Source organism: Chenopodium quinoa, unplaced genomic scaffold (genome assembly GCF_001683475.1).
Source record: "Chenopodium quinoa cultivar QQ74 unplaced genomic scaffold, ASM168347v1, whole genome shotgun sequence".
In the NCBI taxonomy this organism is placed as follows: Eukaryota; Viridiplantae; Streptophyta; class Magnoliopsida; order Caryophyllales; family Amaranthaceae; genus Chenopodium; species Chenopodium quinoa.
In genome coordinates, this window is record NW_018743649.1 from 1,223,707 (window position 1) to 1,247,237 (window position 23,531).

The following is a 23,531-nucleotide window of genomic DNA, read 5'->3' on the forward strand; positions in this document are numbered from 1 at the left end:
TTCCATCAAGTGTTTCACTTAAAATGGAATAAAACTATAATCTAGCTTTGTTTATTATGCATTTAAAAATGTTCATATATGTATGTAGAAATCCTCATAAAATTCAAAAATAATGAACATATTAATAAATGTAAATACACATATATAAACTATTAAACAAATATTTAAATGTTTGGTTTTTCAAGTTTTGTATGCATGCGTTCATAATGTTTTATACAAATCATTAATACATATTAAAACAAAAAAAAATCAAATCTGCATATGTTAATAAACACATATTAACATGTAATTATAGGTAAACATGTAATTCATTTCATGATATGAAAATGAACACATAGTGCTTTGTAATTGTTCATTTTACCTATGCATCCGAGACATTATTTTTACATTTGCAGCACTTAACGCTTGTTTATCTTTGAAAGTGTTTGATCTACAAAGACTACAATAGGAGATTTTTACAATGACTATGTAGTAATATATAAATAAACATTTGTATTAATAATCTATTAACATGTGAATGATTGTATACTAATATATAAATGAACATTTATCAGAATGGAAATGAACATTTATATATATATATATATATATATATATATATAAACCACTACGAACTATTTTAATTAATGCTTACTTTTCTCCAGGTTTTTTTTTTATGTTCTTCTCTGAAACTATTTCCTTCCGTACTGCAATAAAAAAAATGAAATACTTCATACAAAATTCAAAATGTACTTGTTCAAATTATATGTTTAAAAACTAATAATAGTAAAAATTACTAAAATGCAATGGTTCATAATCATTTTTCATGTTTTATGATTCGATGATGTTCCTGTAACGCAATTGCAACAATAAATTATAAAAATTTGGGTTTATACTATTTTTCGAACTAAATATGAACAGAATCATTTACTCCTTTGAATTTCGACCTTGATTTGTTGAATTATGTAGCAATTGAACAAATTTTTTGGATAATATATTACAAAGTTTGTTGAAAATTTTGGATAAGAAAATGCAGAAAATGGGTGTAGGGGAGAGAAAATGCTGAAAATGGGTGAGGAGAGAGAAAGAGAAACAAGATCAATGGTGGTTTGTTTTTTACTCTACAATTGCAGAAAGTGGGTATAAGAGGGAGATTGTTAAACGCATCGTTTAGAGGAGGGTATAGGGTGTGGTACCTACACTAGGGTCTAGTGTTCAATAATTACTAATCTCTAATATTGATGGTCTATAATAAATTAGTCTGAAACAAATCCCTTTAAGAATTTGTAAAGATTTTGAGGCGGGGTCAAGTTTTGTTACATTTGTAGTTTTGAGTCTTTCAGCAATATAATAATATACCGTATATGCGTATACTCGAATAATATTTTCTTTTTCCCCCTTTTAGAGCTTTTACACGTTTGCGCTGTCTTGCTGCACCTCTTCCTCCCCCTCTCTCTCTCCTCCATTGAACCGTACTCTGAATCCTCCATTGAAGTGAGTTGCAAGCTTTCTCTCCTCCATTGAAGCAGCTTTAAAGGTAAGATGAATTTAATTTATAAATCATTGAATATCAATTTCACAGTAGTGTTAATCGACGATTTCATTGTCAGTATACTCAATTTTAGGGTTCTAATAAGGTGAATTGTTGAACTATTGGTTATAAATTCTAAAGTTGTGAACGATTGCTAGAAAATTTCTATCAAGAACATATGCGAGAAGAATTTAACATGATATTTGGAGCTTAGTTTGATAATTGAGTCAACATTGGTTGCTAATGTGTTGCAGGATTTTGTTTATATAGTAACACTTTAATGTCAGGACTAAGCCATGAAAATGGCTCTTTTCTCCCTGGGCTTAGGCCAGCTGCCCCTCCTGTCATTGCTCAGGGACGAGCCTGATGCTGGAAGATATGCACGGGCCGAAAAATCGGATGTTTCTGATTACTGATACATCACATTTGTCTGTGTTGTTCCTGCTAGAAACAGAAGAAGCCACTATAAATTTCAATTTACTACTGGCATTGCTTTTATAAATGCTGCATTTGAGGGTTGAAGATGAAGGAAAAAGGTTCAGCACCTAGTAATGTGATAAGTAGAAACTGGGTTTTGAAACGCAAGCGTAAGAAACTTCCGTATGGACCAGATGTATCTGTTAGCAAGGGTAAAGGGGAGGGATTGGCGACTGAATCTGCTCAAGTTTCATGCTCAACAAAAGACTTGTCGGATACCGAAACAAAACTTGAACGGGCAAAGGCAAAGAGAAGAGGAAATGATGGGGTATTTTATTAATCCTACCATTGTTAGTATATTTGCCACAATTACCTAGATAGTAAAGTAGAAATGTATATGGGTTTATCAAATCTTAGAATTTAAAGATATTGTTTCCTTTTGGTGTGGTAATGTAATTTTGGTGTCCAATATGCTGAATTAACTCCATTTGTTGATCTGTCCAATTTTCTTGAATGAAATTAAACTTTTGGCATCACTTGAATTTAGCTAGCTCATCTACCGTTACTTTTAAAAAAAATGCCTCATTAAAGGTTTTTCTTATTGTTACCTAATTTGCAAAGTCCCCTGTGGATTGAAAAAGGAAAATTAGTACGTAGTACATTTAAGATGTATAATCTGGTCTAATTTATGAACTCAGGTATCACATTGTTCCCATACCAAATCTTGTACTAGCAAACTAAGTAGCAATGTTTTTATTTTTATTTTTTATTTTGATGTTCCCATACCAACTCAGGCTCTCAAATTGTAAGCAGCTGATTTTTGGTTAGACATAATCATCCTTACTGTTTTTCATTTTTTGAATATATAGATAATTAATCCAAAGGATTAAATTTCACCAGAAACCAGTCTTGCAGTGTTGGTAACTTGTCCATTTTGGTAAAAAATCTCTATTTACCAAAAAAAAAAAAAAAATTCTCGCCAGAAACCAGCTTCTTATGTATGTCGAGAGTCATACTTTTGGACTTTTTGTTAGAGCATATGCACGAGGCTTATGATTTTTATGAAAAGCATTTTGATAGGTAATGGGGTAGTATTTTTTTAGGTTGCAATGTATGAATGTGCATTTGCTGATGCTAATCAGTGAACATCAAAAGTTTTGATTTTTCTACTGGTTTTATATAGCAGACGACATATTTTTCTGGTTCTGTGTAATGGCAAAATGTATTCCTGGAATGTATCTTCTTATGATCTTAATAAAATATACATGTAAAGATGGAAGATTTGTGTATCTTATTTGAGATTATTGATTTGCATGATTATGCTGCAATGTCTTTTCTCTCTCCTTTGCTACTCTGTCCTCTCTTCCTATTGTTTGGGGCTATAAATATGAGTTAACTTGTTCATCTTTTTGTCCAGTATTTTTATGAATGTGTAATATGTGATCTCGGAGGGAAATTGCTGTGCTGTGATAGCTGTCCAAGAACCTACCATCTTGAATGCCTTGATCCACCTCTGAAGGTATTTGTAATTGAAACCTATTACGTCACCAATCATTTGTTTTGTATCGTGTCAAATGCGTTGTAATTTTCTGAACGGTTTTTTTTTTTCCTTCTTCTTCGTCCCCTTTTCCTATATTTATCTTTATCTAATTATCTCCTTGCTCTCATACTTTTCTTGTTATCTCCAGGATATTCCAAATGGGAATTGGCGGTGTCCCACCTGTTTGCAGAAAGTTAATTCATCAGATTCTGTCAGCCCCCAAGATTTCATGCCAAAACGATCTAGGACAGCCAGTCTATCTGAGAAACTAAAGGATGGCGACAAGCCTTCTGGTACCCTCAAAGTGTCTCAGTTTCTTGGGAGGTCCATTGGTAAAAAAAGATCTTCTACCAAAAGAAAATCTGTTTTATGTGACAGAAGCCTGTCTCCAAGGAAGCTAGAATCTTCAAGAACTGATGGGTCAAGCTGTAGCAATATTGGATTTGGTTCTGTGGGTGTTTCCTTGCCATGTGAAAGTGCAGTTGGTGAAAGGAAACTTCGTACAGCAACCAAGGATATTGAAAAGATATCTGAGTCATCAGCAGCTGACAGGAAGTCTAACTGTCTGATGGAACATAAAATGTCCCTTCCTATGCGTACTAATTTAGAGCCGAAGAACAAATCTTCCAGCCGAAGGGATGATATCTCTAGCAATATTCAGTGCACTGCAATGAATACTGCAACTGCAATAGGTGTTGTTATTGATGCTCGGAAAAGAAAACATAAACCTAGTAAAGGTAGTAACAAGAAAAAATCTAAGATATCTGCTGTGGAGAATCCTGCAAACAATGGCCAAAAGAATAAATCAAATGCCTGTTTTCCTTCTCCAAAGATTAATAAGCCACATAGAAAACGCCGTTCTGTGCATCACAGAATTTCCGTTTCGCAGGAGAATGCTGTAACAGAAAAGATAGAAAGTCAGCCAGAGGAGGTACCATAGCAATCCATATTTTTTAATGTTATTTATAGAATTATGGTTATATATTTTAAATAATGTTATTTATAGAATCATGGCTATATATTTTCATACTAAGTTTATAATATTATGTGATATATTCATTTTTATTTCTTTTCAAGATAGCTTAGGGGAGTTAGGAGAGGTGAAGGAGCCCTTTTTCTTTCTTTTTTTAACTCTTTTTTTTATTTATTTTTACTTTAAATGTTTTTTAATATTTAATTTTTTTTTAATAACTTTTTCAATGTAGGGTTTACTACATTTGTTTATGATTCATTGCTGAATTTTGGTGCTGTATTTTCTTAAAAAGTAGGAATATGAGAAACAGCTTGTAATGGTTAATGACAATAGGTTTCTGGTGGATACTAACTTTCATTTTTATAACTTACTGGTACTATAGAATTTACCTTCTCATCAAATCCCATTTGTTAGAAAGATTGAGAGGAATCTTTGCCATCCCACATGTACTATTGCGGTTTATGTATGGATTCTTGGTCGTTATTATCCGTTAATCAGGTGAAAGATCATAAATTACATGACTTTCTGGTACCAAAGAACCTGACTTCTCATCAAATCCCTTTCTAAGGGAGATTGAGAGGTATCTTTATCATCCTAAATGTACTATTGCAGTTTTGTGTGGGTTGTTGATCATTATCATCCATTGATCTGGTGAAAGATCATCACTTCTTTCTTTATTTACTTCGGTAGTATCACTACTACAAATCCATTACTGATCCTTTAAAAATACTGCAGAAACATTGTAACTGGATGAATACTATAATCCTCTGATCTAATTGGCTCTCACAGTACCGTTTATAGTGGATTCAAGGAGTATGGATATGCAATGTTAAAGTGAAGTTGATAAAGAAGTTTATTGGACCTTAAGAAATTAGGTCTTGAAGTGAGACAAGAAAATTGTTGCATCCAGAAACTTTTACATCATTTGTTACGACTTTTCGTTTTAATTTTGCAATCAATTTGAACTCGACTCTTGTAAAAGATATCATATGGAAGTTGGGCACTGCAAAGTCAACAATTATTATTGACGTATCAAGGAAAATAGTTCAGTATGGTCCTAGAATCCCATGCACATGCCTTGGGTTTCTGGGTGTAGCATTAGACTTCATCCAACTTTCATATTGTTTGTTTCTTATTTTGTTGCCTTGTAATGTCATGGTTTGTTAATCCTAATGAGGTTGTCTGTTGCATTTCTGTTTGTTGAATGGTTGAACCTCTTGATTTTTTTTCATTACTTTTGAGTATTTTTGGTCTGACTTCTTGTACCATCAGCTGATGCTGTAATTTGTTGGAAATTTTAATTTAAAATTGTTTCTTAGATCTTGTCTTTTTTGTGTGACTGTTTTTGTTTTGGATTTGGTGTTTTGATATAAGGAAGATTTTATTAGTATTTGGCATTGACATAGTTTAGAATCTTTTTGTTTGCTCTTTTATTTTGAAATATTGGGGGGAACCTGGAAAATAGGTAGAAAATAAAAGGAGTCGATGGAATATTCATATTTTTTTTTTCTCTATATGGTATGGCAAGCTAGTGGTGGTTAACTTCTTTTATTTCATTTCTGGCTATAGCATATATTGCTGTATGTTCCCTATTTTGATTCTGAGATGGGAGTTCTTAGTTTAATTACATTCTTCCTCCTTTTGCTTGCCCTTCATCAGCAATATAGCTTTTTTAGCTGATTAATTTTCTTCGGTTCAGGTAAGTCCTCGGGAAGAAGAAGGTTTGTCAACAAAAGAGGACACCAAACCTGATAAGTTACTATCATCTGATGATAACTCTTTTGAAGAAACATTACAAGTATACAGCTATCTAAAGTCTTCAAAATTTTCAGATATTTTATGTTTGCTCTATGTTGTACTGTAATATCCTTTCAAAAGACCCAATTTTATTTTATTTTTTTTAATTATTTTTTAAATGTTACAAAAATTTATTGAATTACTGTGGTTGATACTCTGCTTGTTTATAATATCAATATTACAGGTTGATAGGGTCCTGGGATGTAGAGTACATGAAGATAAAACACCTCCACATTGCCAAAATTCCGAGTTAAAGCCAAGTGATATGTTGGTAGGTGAACCACAACATTCTAAAGATCGAATGAGCAACCCAGACCATAAAGTCGTTGCTGAACTGGTAGAAGACTATCCTGAAAATCCTTCTGCCGCGCTTTGCCAGACAACTGAGGGGTGTCTTGTGGATGATTCTTCAGGAGATACATTACATGTATATAAGAGAACTGTGTCTAAGGATTTCAACCAAGAAAATAGGGTGGCTGAGGCAGGGAAAGAATTAGGTTCTAGCATTGTTACTGGTGAAGATAAATGCGAATCTCATTTTTCAAATGAAAATTTGCATGTACCTCAATTGTTAGAAGACCAAACAGTGGCAAGAAATTCAGTTGTAGATGATGGAAAGTGCGAAAAAAAGGCCGCAGAGCCAACTTTGATGGAAACGGATTTTGATGGAGAACATGTCTCTTATGAATTCTTAGTTAAATGGGTTGGAAAGTCTCATATTCATAATAGCTGGATCCCTGAGTCCAGGCTGAAAGTTCTGGCTAAAAGAAAGCTAGATAACTACAAGACAAAGTATGGAACTGCTTCTATGAATCTCTGCGAGGAAAGATGGAAACAGCCCCAGCGGGTGATAGCACTTCGGTCATCTAAAGGGGGCAGAACTGAAGCTTTTATTAAATGGTTGGGCCTCCCTTATGATGAATGCACTTGGGAAAGGACTGATGAGCCTACAATCCAAAATTCTTTGCAGTTGATTGATCAATTCAATCGGTTTGAGTGCCAAACATTGGAGAAAGATGCTGAAAAAGACTCTATTTCCTGTAAAGGTGGTTTTCAACAAAATGAGGTTGTCCCTCTAGCTGAGCAGCCTGAGGAACTCAAAGGTGGTTCACTCTTTCCACACCAGCTAGAAGCTTTAAATTGGTTGCGCAAATGTTGGCATAGATCTAAAAATGTTATTCTTGCTGATGAGATGGGCCTTGGGAAAACAGTATCTGCTTGTGCCTTCATGGCATCCTTATACTTTGAGTTTAAAGTAAAGCTTCCTTGTCTTGTCTTGGTGCCTCTTTCCACGATGCCAAACTGGATGGCAGAGTTCTCGTCATGGGCTCCAGACTTGAATGTGGTGGAGTATCATGGAAATGTTAAAGGAAGAACTTTAATTCGCCAATATGAGTGGCATGCCAGATATCCGGGTGATTTGAATAAGAAAAGTGCAGCCTACAAATTCAATGTTCTTCTGACTACTTATGAGATGATTCTTGCTGATTCCTCTCATTTACGAGGAATTCCTTGGGAAGTTCTTATTGTTGATGAAGGGCATCGTCTTAAGAATTCTAGTAGTAAGCTTTTTAGCTTGCTAAATTCTTTTTCCTTCCAGCATCGTGTTCTATTGACTGGTACCCCTCTTCAAAACAACATAGGAGAGCTGTACAACTTACTTAACTTTCTGCATTCAGCTTCATTCCCCTCTTTGTCATCATTTGAGGAAAAATTTATGGATCTCTCTGACGCTGACAGGGTAGAGGAACTCAAGAAACTTGTTGCTCCTCATATGCTCAGAAGGCTGAAGAAAGATGCAATGCAGAATATTCCACCTAAGATTGAAAGAATGGTCCCTGTTGAGCTGTCTTCTATTCAGGCTGAATATTACCGTGCAATGTTAACAAAGAACTATCAGATCTTAAGGAATATTGGGAAAGGAGTCCCTCAACAATCAATGCTTAACATAGTCATGCAACTGCGAAAAGTATGCAACCATCCTTATCTTATCCCTGGCACAGAACCTGATACTGGATCAGTAGAATTCCTTCACGAAATGAGGATAAAGGCTTCAGCTAAGCTAACTGTCTTGCACTCTATGCTGAAATTGTTACATATAGAAGGCCATAGAGTTCTGATATTTTCACAGATGACAAAGCTTCTAGATATTCTAGAAGATTATCTGAATGTTGAATTTGGGTCCAAATCATTTGAGAGAGTTGATGGCTCTGTTTCAGTAGCTGATCGTCAGGCAGCAATTGCACGCTTCAATCAGGATAAAAGTCGATTTGTATTCTTGCTGTCAACAAGGTCTTGCGGCCTTGGAATCAATTTGGCAACCGCTGACACTGTAATAATTTATGACTCAGATTTTAATCCCCATGCAGACATTCAAGCAATGAACCGTGCTCATCGAATTGGACAATCGAAAAGACTTTTGGTGTATAGGCTTGTAGTTCGTGCAAGTGTTGAGGAACGTATCTTGCAGCTAGCAAAGAAAAAGCTAATGCTGGATCAGCTTTTTGTAAATAAGTCTGGATCTCCAAAGGAGGTGGAAGACATATTGCGTTGGGGAACCGAAGAACTATTTTGTGATTCTTCTGGAAAGATCATTGGTGAAAATGATATGAACAAGGACGAAACTGTTCCAGAAACAGATCAAAGAAGTAAGAGAAGAATTGGTGGCCTCGGAGATGTTTACCAAGATAAATGTACGGAAGTAAGTAGCAAGATAATTTGGGATGAGAATGCCATCTTGAAACTGCTTGACCGTTCGAACCTTCAATCTGCATCACTGGATAATGCTGAAACAGATGCAGAAACTGATGTGCTTGGCTCAGTAAAGGTATGTCACATGAATATGTTATGTAATTTTATACATTTTCAGTGCTTACAGTTGAGGTTAATGATTTATCATACTTGTTATCACTAGATTATTAAGTTTACTTGGTTAGGTCGTGTGCATGCACGGTAATTTTAAATAATTTTTCTTAAAATTAAAACTACATTTAGTTATTTTTTTATTTTTATATTAATAATTATTTTTTTAAAATTTTTATTTTTATATCTAAAATACTATAGAAGAAACCAAACATTAGTATGTTAGCCAGATAGGTATTTTAATATACGCATTTGACAATATTTATATATTTTTGTATATTTCACCAACAAATTGGTATAATTTTTTTTCTTCTTATTAACCAAATGAATTTCTTAAAATTGCGTAAATAGATTCTATTTTTATTTGTTTTTTAGAAAGAATTGATGTTGTAATAAACGTAGTACATTACACTTAGTATGTCACAAGTTAAGATTCCAACCTTTTTTTTCTTCTTCTAATTTATACTCCGTAGTGGTTAATATATTTTTGTAGAAGGTTATATGTTGGATCTTCTTATTCTAAGTATTTTCTTGGAGCTTCTTATGTACTATATGATTTTAAAAATATATTAAAAAAAACAATATACAAGTATGTAGTTGTTGAAGTACATGACACTATGTTTGGCTTTTATTTAAGTTTATATATAGTTGTCAAGGATACATGAAATTTTTTATTTATATTTTATATATGCATAAGTTTGTTACACTTTTTCTTTATTTAAGATTTGTTTCCTAAATAGATTTTATAAAATCATGTCAAAAATAAAAAAAAATAGATTTTAAAAAAACTAATGGACACACCATAAAATGACAAGTGTCATTGTTGTGTCTTTGAATATATAGTTTTTCCCATCGGAGATTTAAATTTTAATTTTGTTTGCGATAGGTCATTGGTAATATGATGCTTCTTTCTTTGTAGCCTAAGCAGCTGGAAGTTTTCTTTTGTGAGAGCTTGCTGTACCCTTTGAATATTGTTTTGAAGGGGGAAGGGGGAAGAGGGATGGGAAAGGGAAAGGCTGCTGGAAAGAGGGAAGGGGAAGGGGAAGGGGAAGGAAAAGGTGCCGGAAAAAGTGGTCAAAGGGGATCAAACTAAGAATAAAAATTAATTATTCATCTGGTAACCAGTCATCTAGGACCAACTAAAGCGAATACCCCCACAAAATTAGGATTATTTTAAAATCAAGTGAATGGCTTAAAGTTGGGATTATTTTTACCAGTTTTTTTTCGTTATTTTTTTTTGGGTAAAGTAAGTAGATATCATTAATCACCTAAAAAAATATGATAAGAGTTACAAAAGGCAAACAAAAATAATGTGTTTAAGAGTAATTAGCTGATTATTGTAGGTACTTTTATATTTAAAGGTAGATAGTTTAGTAAGTATGAATGAAATATTGATTGAGAGAGTTAGTTGGGGCCCCACATCACATGTGGCATGAAGCAAGAGAGAGCACTGTAACCCAGAATGTGGGACGGTATAGTGTTCCCCGTACTGGAACGTTCGCATCGAAACACGGATTTGATGCGTTCCAGTTCGCTATCTGGTTTGTCAATGACGGAGAACCCAATTGTAGTAAGATCTAAGTCGCAGTCTTGAGTGACAATTTGGTTATTATATGTTTTTAATTTCCCAGTTGTAGTAAGATTTAAGTCGCAGTCTTGAGTGACAATTGGGTTATTATTTGTTTATTATTTCGGGTATAATTGAAAGCTTAAAACACTAAGGTTTTATCAACGAGGAGGGAGATGAAGAAACGTGTAAATGTAGAGTGATAAGAAAATAAGTCTAGAGCAATAAATAAAGATTGTGGATCCCCATATCCCAATGTCCCCTTCTCTTTCTAATTTTATTATTTTTTAAAATTGCCTACACAGTAATCAGTAGCTTTTTTTTTCACTGTGTACAGCTGTATAGCATGGGCAATTGGGCAATACATTAATTATAATTTCCAGCTTTTTTTTTTTTTTTTAAAAAAAATGTATTACAAAGAATGTTATACTCTTTTTCCTATTAATTCACGGTAAATATCAATTATAAAATTAAAAATTAAAAAAACACTGTTAAAACAATCGACCATACGTTCCGGGAACTCTAAAGGCTACATTCCATGTTCCTGTACCATGTTCCAGAACATCTCGCGTTCCATGTATCGTTGAGAGAGAGAAATTGAGTGGGTTAAAGTTCCATATATAGTATTAGCGACTTTTCTAGGTATCTTCATCTAAATACCCCCCCTTGCTATTTAAGTATCATTAGTTCATTACACTATAAAATTCCGTTTGGAAAGCAAAAGTCACTCTTATGCTGGGATCTTTGTGTGAATGCTAGCTTTGGGTAGGCTCAAAATGAATGATATGCTTCAAAAACATGGGCCAAGATTGGCTATCTAATCTGTTATATGCTTCCTTTGCTGAGCTTGTACGAGTTCTGCTCACACTATTTCAAAACGGCTAGATACCTTTGGAGTAGAATATTTACAATGTATAAAAATACTCTGGTTAGTCCTTTAAGCATTCAAAAGTGGTAGATTCAGATTTTGGGGTTTGGTTGGGGGAAAGAGAGAAAGCACTTTGGTGAAATGTAGTGATAGCTAAATCATCATAATTGGGTACTTTATTATACTTTGTTTAGTGTAAGCTGGATCTAATTTGAATTTTCTTTTGCTTATTGTTTTCACCAGTGTTTTTCCCTTGTTTTTTTTCTCCAGTGCTCTTCTGGACCTTCATACTTTTGCTTCTTTTTTATTTTTAAAAAGCTTATCTATTAATCGTTCTCACATGTTGTAACCATATTTGAAGCAGTCTGTGGAATGGGGGGATGAACCAGTGGATGAGGAAGGAAAAGTTGAAACACCTATAGTTATCACAGATGTTGCTTCTGCGCCTAGTTCTGAGAAAAAGGAAGATGTCAGTGTTACAGAAGGAAACGAATGGGATAGGCTTCTGCGTGTGAGGTGAGCATTCACTGTATATTATGTTAAATATTTATTGACCTATTAACTGTGCAAAATCTTGTTTCAAAGGCTTTTCCTAGAGCCATTATAGCTGTACCCACTTCTTGTTCTTCTAGCATCATTTGGCTCATTGCAGTATTGGATAGAATTGGAATCTGGAACCTGTTTCCCAAAAGGCTATATGTTGACGAAGCCATAGATTCTATAGGCATGTTAAATTAGCATGACAGTTGCCTATGATTTTTATATTTCTATATCGGATGCGTGGATAACTTTGATTCATGCAAAAGTGCCCAGGCCTTATATTAATTTTTCAAATGTTTTGGAAACCGATTGAAAAACACGTTTAAGGTAGGAAATATATAAAGAAAATGGAATTCTATCTTTTGCATGGGCAACATGATTTTCTGTGTAAGAGCCGTGGTTCAAAATTATGGCTTTGGTCATGCTCGCGAGAAAGAAAATGATGCGGTTATCATAGGTTGTGTCCCAATACGAATTTGGTTTCAAAGTCTTTTTAGAATTCTAATATAACTGTATGTTATTAGAGTAGTTGAAGTAGACAATTTGAAGCCTAGAGGCTAGAGCAATTATTGGGGAGACATGAGTAATCTTCTAATGTTATTTTGAATAGCATGTAACATCTGAGTGAAACACAAGATTTAACTTTGATCGTAGGTGATTTGGGGTTGGAACATTTGATTCGTACAAAATCATGAGATTTTGAAACACCTTGAAACTGATTATTTCATTTCAGTTCGTATGATTTTGGGTGAACCAAAGCACCACGGCTGTGTATTTACGCCATGGCAAGTGCTGCTACCCCTATTCTCCCTCTCCAATCCCAAAATTGAAAGTTGTGCTAGGAATTAGGATAAAAAACAGAAACAATCAAGTTAGCACAGAAGAAATTAGCCCAAGATAGATTGTATTGAAAACAGAGTATTCCCAATACAACTTCCTTCTTTCGAGAGGAAGGAATTCTCTCCAAGTTTCTGGCAACAACTTTTCTGAATGAATTCCCTTCCCAACCCCTTACTCAATTTATAACAAGATTCCCTCACTCCAGCTGAGCTAACAAAAATAACAAACTCTAGTCAGATTACTTAATTGCCCTTCTCTTAACAAACTCTTGTAACAGATTTTCCAATTCAGAATAACAGCTCAGCCTCCAGTTGCTATTGGATTGGCCTTCTTGCTGCTGGATTGGGCCTCTTTCATGCATACGTGATGTACACTGCAGGCCTGGGACAATCCCTTGCAAGTTGCTAGTTTGATTGAAATCTAAATTATGAAGTTAATTTATTAGTTCATGGGAATATCTCTAAGAGCAGAGCTAAGCTAAGTAATCTAGCACAAAGCAAGGGTTTATGCAGTTGAATAGATTTCACAATTGTTTAAATATTAATGAGGATTCAAATGGTTCCACTAAGGAAAATATTTGCATTGGAAAAGAATCCCATGATTCGATATAGATGTACTTACCTTGGCTAGGTTTGATTCCTCAATTATTTGAGGTGGAGAATTCTGAGAGGTGTGTTGGTGATTAGGAAGCTTCTCCAGTAGGTCCTTTTATGCGTTACTTAGCCTGCCTTTACAGCGTTACTCTTCTCTGTTGATGATTTTATATGGAAACCAGGAGTTACCCTTGTGCCATTTATGTGCTAATAAGGGAAAACATTTATCTAAATGTGAACCATTGTGCCAATCAAGTTCATAATCATCTCTACCACAACTTAAACAGCAAAAGCTATCTGGTAAACTACAACAAAAACAATCAGAGAATAGAGAAAACACTTCCATAAACCACAACTCGTTAGGGGGAGGGGGGGGGGGACTATTTTCTATTTTGTAACTTTGTATAATAGTCAAACTTTTTAATGAGTTCTTTGGTCTTATGCCAGGTGGGAAAAATATCAGTACGAAGAGGAAGCTTCTCTAGGTAGGGGGAAACGTCTCAGAAAAGCTGTGTCTTACCGGGAAGCCTTTGCACCTCATCTTAACGAAACTTTAAATGAGGTAATTCCTAGTATTATTGAATATTGACTTTCTTATCTGAACTTTGATCTTTTTTTACTACTAATTGTGTTGACTTGCTACATGGATAAATTCTCTTCATTGAGTTCATTGTAAACATATGTACTGATATATTAACAGGTCTGTTGGCCACTATACCTGTAAGTATGGTTTGGATTGTGGTTATAATGTGGCAGGTTTTCTGTAATTGGGGTGAGATGGAAAGTTTGGCGAATGTTGACCGTATCGAGAACCTGACTTGAACTGAACTGGAAAGAGCGGGTTTGGTTTGGGACTGTCAACACATTCTTTGAATTAATATTGAATTTCCCTACTCATACAAATGTGTTATGGTTTGGGTCGATTAATATTTTAGTTTCAGCCTGTTCATTATCAGTACAACGACACATTCTCAACCTTAAACCTTACTCAACAATCAACATGCCTATATTCTAGCTTTATTCTAATCTATATTTTCAATATTCTTCATTCTGTACGAATCTGGAAACCTTGGCCATTTGCCAATTGATTCTGTTCTCAGGTCTATGAGAGATCTATACATTATTATTGATACAATGATAAGTTTTGAGGTGAGTTCTATGCTTTCCAGCTCTACATGTAGTTTGTAATCATGTTTTCCAAAGAAGTAGTAGCACTGAAGACATTTAGGGTGATCCCATATGGTGTATTTTGGTTGTTGTACAAGGAGTAAAAATTAGGAAGGACCCAAGGAAGACCTGGGAATGTAAAATATGCAATTTCAAAGTAGTAGCTTTATCTGGTAACAGTTGATGGAGCAGCCAAGAGCATTTATTTCATGCATATCTAGAAACATATTTGTAGATGGCTTTAGTGTACTGTGGCGTTGTTTATTGTGGAAAACTAGAAGAGTTTCACATTTAGTGACTTAAGAGTTTCTTTATATTTTAAAGGTTGAATAACTACTCTACTTATTAGAAGGTCAATTAGCTTTGCTAATTTAGTTTCCAAATTTGGGTCTTTGATAGTCTTGATTAGTAGTTTCATGGTCAGACCATTGGTTTGACTTGTAGTAACTTAAGATCTTTATTGTAGGCATTTGCAATCCCTTGATATATATATATATATATATATATATATATATATATATATATATAGTTTAATGTTGTATTGCTTGGACACCTCTCTTTACCCCCTGCAAAAACACATCATGACTTTGGTGCAGACGCTTGTCGGATGACTTGGGGAAAAACACGTTGACATAAAATCAAGTGGGAAGGGTTAATATTTGCCCTAGTTTCATAATTCTAGTTGTAAATATTGAGGCATCAAATGGAGGGGAAGGATATTTAAGTTTTGGGGCCTTTGGGCTATTGGTTGTATGAGTGGTAGCCCATCTGCATGTATTCAGGCCACCAGTGCCTCAGGCATATTGCTGCCTTGCAGAGAGAAAGAGAGTCATGTGTCAAATTTAAGAGTGGGGAGGATAACAAGTACCTTGTAAATGCTTATCCTGTATGTTCCTCAAATTATTTTTACTTACTGTGTACTCTTTTTTTTTTAGTAATGCAGGAGTTTAAAGGTGGTTGGGGGTAAGAAAATTGTGGATAAAGTAAGAGAGTGCAATAAAATGTGTAATGTAGGTTAGGAGGGGTAAGATAGTAAAAGGAGTTATCCAAAATAGGAATAATTTAAAGTAAAACTTTTTGAACGACTCAAAATACAAAAGGAGTCAAACTTTCGAGTTTCTTAAAAACATTTTGTTAAACACTTATTTCCTCCGTTTTCTAATCGCACCTTTTGGTGTGGGCTCAAGATTTAAGAAAAAGGGTCAAAGGTGGGGAGTGCCAAAATTACCCATTTGATAACAATAAATGAGAGAGAAAAGGATTAAGGAGAGGGGGGGGGGGGTTTGAGTAATAATGGTGTTATCAAATGTATAGAGGTCTATTTAGGGTATTTGGTGTGTGAAGGTCAGTGACAAGTTAAAGTGAATAAACCTTACCAAATGTGGAATTGGTGCGATTAATATGTAACTTCCTAACTAGTCCAGGAACTATATCTTTTTTAATTAAAAGAAAATCAATATATAAATATTTTCTTGGGGTGTATATATATATATATATATACACACACACACACACACACACACACACACACACACACACACACACACACATATATGTATATATATATATATATACATATATATACACATATATATACATATATATACACATATATATGTATATGTATATATATATATATATATATATACTATATACACATATATATATATATACTATATACACATATATATACATATATATACACATATATATGTATATATATATATATATATATATATGTATATATATATATATGTATATATATATATGTATATATATATATTTGTGTGTGGGTGTATTTATTTATTTATATTATTCTATTGTTAAACTTCCATGTCCTACTTCCAATTCCAAGTTTCAAATACTTTTGAAACGCATATACAATTCTTAAAATTTGGAAATTCTTGATGTTAACGGTAATTTTAGAGTTTAGAGGCATGCAGACTTTTGTGGAGATGATTGGGATGGCTTTTGAATTAAACCCGGACCTACCACAGCTTAGGATTGCTTCAAAATTTGGTTTTGCTGTGTGATACTAGCTGTTGGGAAAATTCTGAATACCTGGAGTTTGGTCATGACCATGATCATCTGTGATTAATTCTAAATCCACTTTTGTCTGATATCTATACAGGGTCAAATACTTTGGATTACAGGCACCGTTGAATGACACTGTTCATTTTTTCTTACTCCGTAGCTACACTAGGGTTATCACAGTGGCCAGTAGTGTTGGTGATTAAGTTTGAAAATTTTCAACTCAGCTAGTAGCCTAGTAGTGTATGATTACCTTCCTATTTTTTTTTTTTTTAAAAAAAAAAATATTGTTTCCTTGATTTGAAACACATGAACTCCCAAAAAGCCCCAATTGAGGGAGTTGAGAAATCGCTTTATGAGTAACATCTGAACCCAGATTTAATTTTTCACCATTGAAAACTGTGAAATCCTATTAATTTGTGTTTAAATTAATGGCGTGATGCTCCACAACATTTCAATCCATATATCTACGGAAATCTCTTACTCTGATGAGCGCTGCCTGAAAGGTATCGTTGATGTAGAAATGATTTGTACTAAGTTGTTTTTTGACTTAAGAAAAGTGCTTATCAGGTGTAGATTCCCCCCTCCCCCCTAGTATCTCGCTTTCTCAGTGATGACTTTGCTGCTGATCTTTATAATTTATCTTTTACTTGGCATGAGAAACAACTTTTATTTGTGTTTGTGAGTTCTAAAATTTTATCCTAAATTAAAGATGCCCGTTCTTAGTATTGGTGGTTATATTTCAGACTGGTGCTGAAGGTGACCGAGAACCAGAACCAGAGCCTGAAAGAGAGTACACACCTGCTGGACGTGTTTTCAAGGCGAAGTTGTAAGTTGTTTGATTCCATTAACTGCATAAGTTTTCGATCCCTTTGTTGATGTAGCTGTCAATTTTATGTTTTTTTTTTTTTTTTTTTTTTTTTTTTTTTTATCCTATGAGTTTTGTTTTGTTTACTTCATTTGTTTGTTTTGTTGTTGGTGGGGAGTAGAAAAACCATTAGTTGAGGTACCTTTAGTTATGTATAGGCTACACATATGGCTGCAAGGATGCACGGATTCGTCAGATGGTAGCCGTCTCCCGTATCAGAAACGTTTTGGGGACGGGTACGGTACGGGTACGGCTTGGAAACGTCCCCAAGGCGTCCCCTTCGAAAGTGGTACGGCAAGCCAATTTGGGGACGGCTAGCCTCTTGCTCGGATACGTATCGGGGACGGCGTGGCTCATTTTCTGACGTTTCCTTAGGATTTCAGCCCAAATTTTCAGAAAAAAAAACCCCAAATTAGTGAATTACTAACCTAATTTTCGATTTCCCCCAAATCTCAAAAACCCTAACAATTGCGAACAGCGATTTCCTTAGAGGCGATATAATTCAATCCTCTGCGGTGACCGGAGACAACTAGCGACTACTCCGACAACGGCGGCCGGCGAGGCTTCGACTTGACTGTTCCTCTTTCTTCTCTCTCTGTTCTGCACTTCTGCTTCTAGCTCTCTTTTTTCTCTTTCTTCGCAAATTCTGTTTTTTTATTTTATTTTATTTTATTTTTTTATTTACGTGAATAATGTGATTAATATTGGTTAGTAGTCTAGTACGGAATATCTTACAAACAGTACAGTAGCATGTGATTCTTTTTATTTTTTATTTGAAGTCACTATAGATGTCAGTGGTGTAGAAATCAATTACTTGTATTTTTTTTTACCTTTTTCCGTTTTAAATGGTACTCCGTACTATAATTTGTGTTCGTATAGATTATTTTAATTTTTTTTTTATATTTCATGGATTTATATTTTGCTCATTTTTTCCGTATCCAAGCCGTACCTGTTTTTTGAAATTTTGATTTTGCCGTATCCCATCCCCGTATCCGTACCCGTTTTTGTCCCCGTATCCGTTTCCGTGCAACTTAGTATGGCTGTTTACGTACAATCTAAAGAAATTGTAGACTTGTTTTCTTCAACATCTTTATAATTTTAAATAGACATTGAGCTTTGGGGTCTTATTAGTATTGAGAAATCTTAATTTTTTTATCAAACAAAACACCATCCCACTGATTACACATATTGCCTTCTTTTTTCTCTCTAAAAAAATAAAATAAAAAATAAAAGCAGTTAGAGCCTTTCTCTCTCCTTTATTGAAACTCACAGCTCCTCTCTCTCTCCAATGAAACACACCACTCCTTTCACTTTCCTCAAATTTAACTCAAAGATCCTTTCTCCTCTATTCTTCTCCTTGCTTTCTCTATTAAATCTCAAAGATGGAATTTTTTTTTTCCTCTTGTTGCTTGCTTCGGGAAAAGACATTGAAGCTTGAAGAACTCTACCTATTTTTCTGTCTTTGATCACGCAGGTAATGAGGCTATTTGTGTCCTCTCTTTTTTTTTTTTTTTTTGGTGGGGGGGAGGGGGTGGGGGGGTTTACCATTTGATAATCAAGAGCTGATTTCTTTTTAATCATTAAATTAAGTCATAACTTAAAAATATGATGTATGATGGAACTCAAAATTCTTCTTAAATTTCTCTGTCATGCCTTATTTTGTCAATAGATTAAGAGATACAATATCAACTTTTACCAGCATAATAAAATTAAACAAACAATACAGTATTTGGATCATATGGTATTGTCACGAACAACTATGAGCTCATTGCAAGAACATAAATGCTTGTAAGTCACAAAAATAGAACAAAACACATGCTTGTGAAAAAATTTGAATAATTATACCATTTATATGGCAAAATTATCTATTCTTAGCTGTACCAAGGTTTGATTATCCCAAGCATTAGTCCAATGATTAAAGTTAATTAGAAAAAGTTAATTAGAACCTTCCATTCTCATGTTTAGTGAATTGTAGGATGGAGTCACATTATAATATTATTTTACATATCTTGTAAAATGGGTAAGATTTATTGTTTTTGGAAATAATTTTTTGCTTTATTGATGCTAATTTAATGTATAGCTTTTTGCCCCGTTAATATTATTTCTATGGGTTGGGTAGATTTTAAGGAGTGTATAACACGTCTGAATGTTATAAATTATACCTATTGACTGTTGGTGTAGTGGTGATTGGGACTACACTTAGTAGGGAGGAGCCGTGTTCGATCCCCCGCAACAACAATTGGGAGGGGACTGGAACCTAACCACCTAGAATTGATCCCCGAATCCGGATTAGCCCAAAGGGCGAACCGGGTGAAACACCAAAAAAAAAAAAAAATGTTGTAAATTATCCAAGTGTCTATTTGCCAGGGACAGGATTTTTAGTGCTCATTGCATTTCATGTTAGATTGGTGGATATTATCTCTTGAATCGTTGGATGAATATATACTGCTTGATTGATGAATTTGAACTGCAAGCAGCATCATACAGTGACCTGGATATGATTTATCTCCTGTTTATTCTATACTAATATGTGAACTTGTACCAGTGCTAGGCTTCGTGCTCGGCAAAAAGATCGGCTTGCTCAGAGAAAAGCACTTGAAGGTCTTTCTCGTTTCTGTCCTGAATCTGAATTGCTTTCAAAATGCCATCCACGTAATATTGAGGACAAGGAAGAAGTGACAAGATCTGTTGAGCTACCAGGAAAAGCAGCTACATCATTTGAATGGGAGGATAAGAAGTTGAGTGACTATGAGGTTCCAAATAGCTGTAGTGGCACTTCTCAAATGAATAGAAAACTACTGAAACATAAATTTGACAATCTTCACAACCCATTCCCCAAACTCCCCGGAAATTCTTCTTTGAAGGTTGTTTTTGATCAGAGTATAGGTGCAAATGTATCAAAATCAGCTGCTGCAGACAACCTTTTGCCTGTTCTTGGACTTTGTGCACCAAGTGCCTGTCAACTTGATCCATCTAACAGAAGCAAGTCAAGGCTTAGAGAAAATAGACTAGGAAACCAGTCGGATTTTCTTTCAAGCACATCTGCTTGTTCTGGAACTTTTACAAAGAAAGATGGAATAGAACTTGAGACAACAAGGTGCAATTTAAAACTTCCTGAAGCACCATCAGAGTTTACATCTCAGTATTTGAAGAGTCGTTTTGATGACAATCAATTCTCATTGCCTCTGGTACTCTCTCTTTCCTCCCATCTCCCACTGGCAACTCAACTTTCCCATTTTTCTGACTAAATTTGATATGCAGTGAAATTGTAATTAACTTGTTTTATTTTATTTGCAGTGTTCCCCATCCTTCTTTCAGCGTAGATTTCCAGATGGTCTAGAGAGCTCAAGTGCCAGTTCTGCTGATTTTATGGAGAAAATGGGATTGCCCAAATTGTCTTTCAATGACAAAGTACTGTCAAAGTTTTCTATTCCACCTGAAACATTGCAGAGTCCAGCACCTGACTTCATAGGCGGTTTGTCTCTTGGAGGAAGAGATGATGCTGCAATTATGCATCCACCTGCCGCAATGCCATTTTTGCCAAATTCAAAGTTTCCTTTGCATGAGTTTCCTTATTCTAACAAGGAAGAATTAGATATCTTACCCACACTAAGTCTGGGGCACAAGCCAAATGCATATCCTTCAATTCCTGAAAATCACAGGAAGGTTCTTGAGAATATAGCTATGAGGACTGCAGCAGGAACAAGAAATTTACACAAAAGAAAGTCAAAAGCAGATGTGTGGTCAGAAGATGAACTTGATTCCCTTTGGATAGGAGTTCGTAGATATGGACGAGGCAACTGGGATGCCATGCACAGGGATCCGAGACTCAAATTCTCGAAGTACAAAACTCCAAATGAATTGGCTTCACGGTGGGAAGCTGAGCAACAAAAGATATTGGATGCTTCTCCTAGTACGAGATCTATTAAGCATGGGAAATATCACAGTTCTACACTATTCCCAAGCTTTTCTGATGGAATGATGGCACGTGCTTTACATGGAAGTAGACTAGCTGGACCCATAAATTTTCAAAGTCACTTGACAGACATGAAATTGGGATTCAGTGATTTTGTAACAAATTTTCGTCCTTTTGAACCTTCTAATTTTTCTGGATCCTTAGATGAAACCCGTGCTCTCCTTCAGACGGGTGCTGGATCATTTTCGGCCAGGTTCAGTGGAGACCCATCCATCACTCCCTCTGATATTCATGGTAATTCATCAAATGTACAATTGGAGCCACAAGGTCCTTGTAGAAACCTGACTGTTTTGGGTTTAAATTCCTCAAATGGGTATGCTGTACGATCTGAAGATGAATTAGATGCACTTACACATCAAAAGCTTCCTTGCCAGCTGGATGATTCAGTAAAAAATCCTCGTGCTCCCAATAAAGATGTGTGTAGTAGTAAGACACCAGCTGCCACTTTGTTCCATCATTCAAACGACGAGTCTCATCTTTCTGGTTACAAAGGGAAAGAAGTGGCAACAGAGAGCAGTTCTGTAAAGAATAGGCTACCACATTGGCTTCAGGAAGCTGTAGGAGCTCCTTCCAAAATTCTAGATGGTAAACTTCCACCTACAGTCTCTGCCATAGCAAAGTCAGTTCGTTTGCTTTATGCTGATGAGAAACCTTCCATTCCACCATTTGTTGCTCCTGGACCACCTCCTTCTCAGCCGAAAGATCCTTGGAAGAGTTTAAAGAAAAAGAAAAAACGGAGACATCACATGCTTGGTCTAATTCCGACTGATTTTGCAGGCAGTAGCCAGGACATCCATGGAAGCTCCTCTGGCGATTGTCATGCCTCAAAATCAGCTCCTATTCAGTCATCTTTGCCAATGCCTCCTTCAAATGTGGAACCTATGAACCATTCATCATCTTTACTTTTGGACCCCATTAGAAAAGCAAGTTGTGGATTGGCCCCATCTCCTGAGTTACTGCATCTTGTATCATCTTGTGGCGGTCTAAGTCCATGTGTGCCTCAGAAGTCGTGTGTTGAGCTTACAAATCCATCACCTTCTGTACTTTTGGACCCAATTGGAAAAGTAAGCAGTACATTGACCACCTCTTCTGAAGTATTGCAGCTAGCAGCGTCTTGTGGAAGTCCAGGTCCATGTGTGCCTCAGAATTCGTGTGTGGATCCCATTGTAAGATCAAGTTCTGGATTGGCCCCTTCTCCGGAAATGCAGCTAGTAGCATCTTGTAGAGCTCCAGGTCCATGTGTGCCTCAAAACTCGAGTTTAGCTCTAGATTTGGACGCCATTGATAACACAACTTGTAAGCTGCCCCCCTCAACTGAAGTTCCGCAGCTAGTAATGTCATGTGCAGCTCCAAGTCCTTGTGTGCCTCAAATCTCATGTTTAGCCTCCACATCAATCCTCAACAATCAGGAGCACTTGCCCCAAGAATTGGATCAAGATGGAACTATAGATGCAGTGGTAAGTTCCCTTGCAGGAGGTGTGTACCACTCTGGGAATTCTAGTAAAACTCAGTCTGAGCTTCCCAATGTCAACCAGCCAAATGGTGACGATGTATCATCAGAGAAAACCATGTCTAATCAGACATAACATCGAAACTTAAATATTGAATCATTGTAAGTGCTGCAGAACTTTACTTTTGTTGGGAAATTCAAACATGTAATATTGTGCCATAGACAGTAGGCTTGTTAGGGTGTTTATTAGCATCTCCGTGACCGTAGATGACAATTGGGGTCAATTGGCCCCTGTAAGTCTTAGGCCCTTAGTTTATAATTTGATCACAGTTTTGTAGTTAATCATTGAGGTTGCGAGTGTTAACTTGTAGCCTTAGTACAAGAAAATATCTAGGAAATATTTTGTAAAGCTTGTCTATCTGAAACTGAAGTATATAAATGTACCCCATTTAGTGTGGCATATGCCACCTGTTATTCTTCATTTTAAGGATTTACATCATCTCTAAATCTTTAAAGCAATAAATTACGATAT

At 35.4% G+C, this 23,531-nt stretch overlaps 1 protein-coding gene across 3 annotated transcripts; it reads left to right on the forward strand.

Annotated features, from left to right (window-relative positions):
- The first annotated feature begins 1,354 nt into the window (after nucleotides 1–1,354).
- LOC110683269 (protein CHROMATIN REMODELING 4-like) lies at nucleotides 1,355–23,486 on the forward strand. Of its 3 annotated transcripts, none has more exons than XM_021859614.1 (11): nucleotides 1,355–1,516; nucleotides 1,765–2,255; nucleotides 3,345–3,446; nucleotides 3,616–4,398; nucleotides 6,140–6,238; nucleotides 6,422–9,064; nucleotides 11,899–12,050; nucleotides 13,955–14,069; nucleotides 17,452–17,534; nucleotides 20,119–20,761; nucleotides 20,871–23,486. In XM_021859614.1, exons 2-11 carry the CDS (start codon nucleotides 2,034–2,036, stop codon nucleotides 23,133–23,135), a joined length of 7,107 nt encoding a protein of 2,368 aa, XP_021715306.1. In that variant the 5' UTR covers nucleotides 1,355–1,516; nucleotides 1,765–2,033; the 3' UTR covers nucleotides 23,136–23,486. The 3 variants fall into 3 exon arrangements, with proteins under 3 accessions (XP_021715306.1, XP_021715307.1, XP_021715308.1); XM_021859615.1 differs by having other exon boundaries at nucleotides 1,798–2,255; XM_021859616.1 differs by having other exon boundaries at nucleotides 1,959–2,255.
- Nucleotides 23,487–23,531: the final 45 nt, after the last annotated feature.

What these genes read in the sequence shown, in the direction of transcription:
- LOC110683269 (XM_021859614.1), top strand. Translation starts at nt 2,034, where the DNA reads ATGAAGGAAAAAGGTTCAGCACCTAGTAATGTGATAAGTAGAAACTGG. An exon ending in CTTTTGAAGAAACATTACAA is followed by an intron (nt 6,239 to 6,421) that starts GTATACAGCTAT and finishes TCAATATTACAG; the next exon opens with GTTGATAGGGTCCTGGGATG. An exon ending in ATCAATTCTCATTGCCTCTG is followed by an intron (nt 20,762 to 20,870) that starts GTACTCTCTCTT and finishes TTTTATTTGCAG; the next exon opens with TGTTCCCCATCCTTCTTTCA.